This window comes from Prionailurus bengalensis, chromosome B2 (assembly GCF_016509475.1).
Source record: "Prionailurus bengalensis isolate Pbe53 chromosome B2, Fcat_Pben_1.1_paternal_pri, whole genome shotgun sequence".
Classification (NCBI taxonomy): Eukaryota; Metazoa; Chordata; class Mammalia; order Carnivora; family Felidae; genus Prionailurus; species Prionailurus bengalensis.
This window is the reverse complement of record NC_057349.1, coordinates 51029453-51035452: the sequence shown is the minus strand read 5'-3', so window position 1 is coordinate 51035452 and position 6000 is coordinate 51029453. Positions and strand designations below refer to the sequence as shown.

At 43.0% G+C, this 6000-nt stretch overlaps 1 protein-coding gene across 1 annotated transcript in view; it reads right to left on the bottom strand.

Annotated features, from left to right (window-relative positions):
* Positions 1 to 3906: 3906 nt before the first annotated feature.
* LRRC1 (leucine rich repeat containing 1) overlaps positions 3907 to 6000 on the bottom strand; it is a 135266-nt gene continuing 133172 nt past the window's right edge. The window contains exon 14 of the mRNA XM_043591666.1: positions 3907 to 5503. Within this exon, the coding sequence (XP_043447601.1) occupies positions 5345 to 5503 (159 nt within the window). The 3' untranslated portion in view covers positions 3907 to 5344. The remainder of the gene's footprint in view (positions 5504 to 6000) is intronic.

The following is a 6000-nucleotide window of genomic DNA, read 5'->3' as shown; positions in this document are numbered from 1 at the left end:
GAATGGCACCACTAACCTCAGGGAGTTGTTCTGGAAATTTGAGATTGTGTTCAGTCAGCTTGGTGTGTGGCGCATAGTAAGTGTTCAGGAAGCAGGGCCATGGTCACTACTATTTTGCTACACCAAGGGGCAGCTCACTGTGTGTTGTAGAAGTTAAACACTGATGCCTCAAAAGGTCCTTGGAGGATCAACCCAGTCAGATTCTTACCCAGTCCGAATTCAAGAGCCTTGGCTTGTCACAGGGACTGCCCACTCTCACAGCTGAAAATTACACTGTCCTTCTGGCCAGCAGTGAAGCACAAAAATTCTCCAACCTTCCACACAACCTGCTGAACAAAAGTAACCGGATCAGGTTCTTCTGGTTGGTTTCCCTTTCCCGCCAGCTGTCTGCTTTTAAAAAAAACGCTCCCTCCCGCAAGGTGGGAGTGTCCTTTACATTGCCCAAATCACGCTGCGTTTATTTCATCCAGGTTTTTCTCCGTGGATGACCTATTTCTTAAACCCACCTGGTCCCTCCTGATACATAAAAGCCTCAGAGGTCTCCCTTTGAGAGAAAGGACTCAGAAAAGGATATAAATCAAAGTGAAATAAAGTAGACGCAAGGCAGTCAATGAGCACAGTGGACCCAAACCTAGAAACCCAAGGATGTTGCATGGAAATCCAGAGAGACCCTTTTCTCAATTAGTTGTTTCATGCTTTCTTGGCGGAAACTGGCTTTAACTTGGGGATAGCAAGCTGGTAAGTCCAGTTACGATGAGGGGGCTGCTGCCGTGAGACAATTGCTAACCTTACCATTAAGTGAGCCAACATGACGGATTAAAATCCTTCCCCAATGGTGTAACTCAAGGGCCTCTATGTAACACCGCAAGTGAGAAAGTTTTTTCTGCCAGAGAACAAGCATGCGTCCTCATTTCTGAAGAACACTACTCTTGTGATCACATACTGCTGGCTCCGTGGTAGAGGCTGCAGAGCTGCTAAAAGCCCTCCTATAACAGGGACACCTGTAATAACAGCAGTCACCCACTTTCTCAGAGCTGACGTTTTATGTATCCCATTTAATCCTACTCTAAGTCTGTGAGGGGTATTACTGCCCCGTTTTAGAGACGAAGGACCTAAGGCCTGGTGATGTCAAGTAGCTTACCCAAAATCACATGGCCAGGCTGGGATTCAAACCCATGTCTATATGATTCCAGTGCTGGGCCATGCTGACTCTCAAAACCTATAACTCCAGGGCGCTATGTTCAAGGGCCTGTGTTCTGCTCTTCCTGAGTTTTTAAATTATTTCACTGTGCAGTCTTCTCCTTATGGATGTATTTTAAAACATAATTTGGTTCCTTTAGATTTTTTTTAATGTTTACTTATTTTTGAGAGAGAGAGAGAGAGAGAGAGAGAGTGAGCAGGAGAGGGGCTAAGAGAGGGAGAAAGAGGATCCGAAGTGGGCTCCATGCCGACAGCACAGAGCCTAATGCAGGGCTCAAATTCACAAACCATGAGATCATGACCTGAGTGGAAGGTGGACGCCTAACTGCACGAGCCACCCAGGTGCCCCTGATTTGGTTGCTTTAAAACAGCTTAGTATTGGTCTTGGGTTGATAGCTGTTTGAAGCTGAGTGAAGGTAGATGGGGGTTCACTATATGATTCTATTTTTGTATGTTTTTGACTATTTGTAGTAAGAAGTTTGGGTTTTGTTTTTTTGGGTTTCTTTTTTTAGTTTTTAAATGGGCTTTTTGGAAATTTGGATGAGGTGACACTAATCGCTGAAGCGAGATTTCAACTCTCCATGGTGTCACGACGCTAGGATAACCCTGACTTGCCTTCTATGAACGAGCAGCTCCGGGGCTGTCCCCGTCAGTGTTTGGGCAGCCCTGTCACACAGCCACCACCAGTGTCAGTCACTTTCACGAGGTCAGAGCTGGCTGCTGACAGCAACTTTCTGACAAGGGAAGAGTGTTTCCTGGCCTCTACCCCACCCAGTCAGCACGTCTTCTCAGGTGTGCTGGATTTCACAAGAGGTGGGAGGGCTGCTGCCCTGAGACGGCCCTGTCCTCCACCTGTGCTTCCTTACCTGTGGCAGCGAAGACGATTTTACATAGAAAGCCTGGGCTGGTCAGGACTACACCTCCAAGGTGTTTTCCAGAAAAAAACAACACAAAACAAAAAAACACAACATCCAGGGGCGCCTGAGTGGCTCAGCCGGTTAAGTGTCTGACTTCGGCTCAGGTCATGATCTCATGATTTGTGGGGTCGAGCCCCGTGTCGGGCTCTGTGCTGACAGCTCGGGGCCTAGAGCCTGCTTTGGATTCTGTGTCTCCCTCTCTCTGTTCGTCCCCGCTCATGCTTTGTCTCTCTGTATCAAAAATAAGCATTAAAAAAGTTAAAACACACATACACACACACACATCAAGGCCAATAGTTCTAGTTTTTCTTACCTGTACCTTTTTTTCCAATCAATGACTTTTTTTTTCTGTTTTATCCACTTAGGCACAATTTCCTTGCTAAAAACAGGAAAAACGGGGCTACAAAAAGAGCAGGTGAACAGGTCACAATAATCTTTCCTGCTTTTACCTGTCACTCCCACAAGACAAACAGGCAGGCTGTACAGCAAACGCCTCCCTTTCCTGAAGGAAGGAAGGGCCAGACTGCGGGGTGGGGATGGACAGTGTTCCTCTAGGAAGAGGTCAGGAAATTTGGGCACCAGCCTCAGAAGGGAAAGGTCTCCTATGGCATAATTACGTTTTCCTTCTAATGACAAGAAGGCCTCACTGGAAAAGGTGGGCATGTTCTTGAGTTGGGTCTCTTTGGTCGATGTTCCTATGGTGAGGTCGAAGTCTGGTTCCAGCACCCTGGCGTAAGGAGCACAGCAGTGTCCCCCGGGCACAAACAAGTGAAATGAAAGTAACTTTTCCCTTCTCCAGGAAGGGGGAACAAAATGCCAAAAACTAAAAACAAAACAAGCAAGCAAGCAAACAAACAGGTGAAAATGTAGTAGAGAAGGTAGGCCAAAGGAAACATAATTACGTACATAACATTTCCTAGAAAAATTTAAGCACACTGCCTATTGTGCCCACCACATTCCACCAAAGCTATGATAAACTGAGTAGCAAAGGGTAGGCTTAATGTGAAAACAAAAAACAACATCCAATTTTATTTGTTCTTTAGCATTGAGATAACTCTCCCTGAATGAAACCAATTTGCTTACCTATCAGCCCATGAGTTAGTGGCATCATTTTCACAGGCCTAAAACAGAGTATGCCAAAATCTTAAAATGGAGAAGACAGAACGGTGTTCCAGAGATTGGGAAGCAAGGTAAAAGACTGAGTAGCCCAAAAACCACTTATGCACCATGGTACTTCCAACTCAAAAAGAAAAAAAAAAAAAAAAAAAAAAAATATATATATATATATATATATATATTTTATATATATGTATATGTGTATATACATATATTTTATATATGTATATGTGTGTGTATGTACAAACAACTTAAAAAGCAAAATGAGGGGCACCTGGGTGGCTCAGTCTGTTGAGTGTCTCACTCTGGATTTTGGCTCAAGTCATGATCTCATGGTTTGTGAGTTGGAGCCTGGCATCAGGCTCTGCACTGATACCGTGGATCTTGCTTGGGCTTCTCTGGTTCCCTTTCTCTCTGCTCTTCCCCCACTTACATCCTCTCTCTCTGTCTCTCAAGAATAAATATTCAAAAAAAAAAAAAAAAAGGAGAGAAAAAGAAAATGAACCCAGTAAGTAAATGCACAGCAGTAATAGAAGATATTGAATTTGGTTGGTTGAAAGCAGATTGCTAACGAGTCCAGTTGGCCAGCCATAACCCGAAGTTATTTGCCAGAGTGAAGGGCACTTCTGGGGTCTGTCCTGTGTGGCAAAAGGGCAAGAAATTAACTCAAAACTGACCAGTAGTTTGGATATTTAATGGATGGGAACACACTGTCAAAGAATGCAGCTACTTGCCATCATCTGAACATTACAAGGTGATAAGTTTAAAGAGTTGTATGGTTAATTCCAGGGTGATTTTATTTCATGGAGAGAAAACAAAAAAACCCAACAATATCGTGATTTTCCTCATAGTAACTGGCATTTTCATTTCTCTTTTATCACATTATACAAAAAAAAAAAAAAAATCAACAGAAATGCACCAAAACATACCCCCATACCTCTTAAATTAGCAGACTTAAAATTAAAACTTGAAGCAATATTTTGTTATATTTTGACTCAAACTCTATTTACAAATTAAATTGCACTTACAAAGATAGCAATATTTCTAATATGGTTGTAGGTTATTTCGCTTTATTGTGGTTTTATATCTCAATATAAAACTTTTAAAGCTTTCTTCAATAAAAATCATACTTTCTTTTGCAGTACATAATTCATTTACTCACTGGATTCCTGAACCAGTTTTCTCCTTTTGTGCTTTTCTGATTTTATTTTACAAATGGCATATACCTTCCAAGTAGGTACAATCAGACACTGTACTCATTCTAAGAGACTCATTCATAAAAAGTGTTAAGAAACGAAATATTAGCAGTCTAATCCTTTGGTTCATCTTTCTAAAAAAAAAAAAAATTCAACTGATAAAATTTACAAATTGGTGGTAACTCTTCTTTTTGGCTAAGAACAAATCCACCAGGTAGATTACTGATTAAAATCCAACACTGCTTTAAAAGTACCACATTCTTAGTCTCATCTGACTGCTTGAGGACGTCGCTGTGTGCAACTCGTTTGACATGACACAGGATACAGTAAGGCACAAGTGGATGGTAAAAGAGAAAACACTTTAGGACTCTTGCGCTTTTCTTCCCGCACAAATACTAAAATATGTACCGTCTGCATGATAAAATAACGAAAAAGAAATACACATTTTTTTTGTTATGAAATACCTATACAAAATTTTTTAAAATTTACACCATCTGAGCTGCCAAAAAAGGTTTTAAAAAAGTATCAATTATTCCCCGTACATAAAACTCTCTCTCATCAGTAGGTCCAAGAGAAAAATGTCCCGGGCGCTTTACAGGAGGGAGGAGGACAAAAACAATTCCCCTTCCTGTGCTCCCTGACCCCAACATAAGACAACACCAAAGGTCAGATGTTTACAGTAGTGTATTCTACTTATCATGACAAACGACTGGAAGCTGGAGGAAAGGAAGCGCGCCTGGACCGCAGTAAGGCACATCCGTGGACAGAGCAGCAACCCCGGCAGGCGGCCTGGGGGTGGCGCGTGCCTCCCCGCCTTCCAGGGAAGACAAAGGACTGCGTGAGGCTCCTCCGGAGGGCACGGGAACATCTCAACAGCAGGGGGAGACACGGGAGGTAAAACCTGCAGGTGAAGTTCTATACAGAAGTGGTCACTCGGTCAATGGTGTGATTGACCTCGTTCTTGTTTGAATCCAGTCCTTTAGCAGCATTCCGGTCGTTCCGTAAATTCTCCACTGTCTTTTTCATATTCTTTAGCTCCCCAGGGTGTGGAGTGGCTCGCCTCAGAAGTGTTCTCTGCAAACAAACAGGGGAGTGAATGTTTTGCTTTTATGCCTTTACTCTTTCCAACAGGCGGCTGGGAGGCAGTGGCCTCCTTACCTCTGAGGAGCTATGAGTTAGAGTGGGCGGGAGCACCTCCTCCTGCCCCACGAGTGTTTATCGGCTGCTTACCAGTAAGCACTTAAGGGAACATGAACGTGGCACGGGACTGGTCTAGTCAAGACTGAAGGATTACTTTCACAATAAAAGGGTACTTTGTAAAATGTGAAATTAGTGTAATATGAAAATAAAGTTCAATGAACAACAAGAAAAAAAAGATTAAGATGTTAGTGTGGGGTGCGGAGAAAGAAGATAAAGGGGTCAAAAACTTAAAATCCCTGAAATGTCCTATTACCCCAAGTGGTTCTGACTTCTTTCAACCCTGGAGGCATAGAAGTGGAAGGAAAAGGAAGGAGAGAGAGAGAGAGACAGACAGACAGACAGACAGACAGACAGACACAGACAGACAGAAG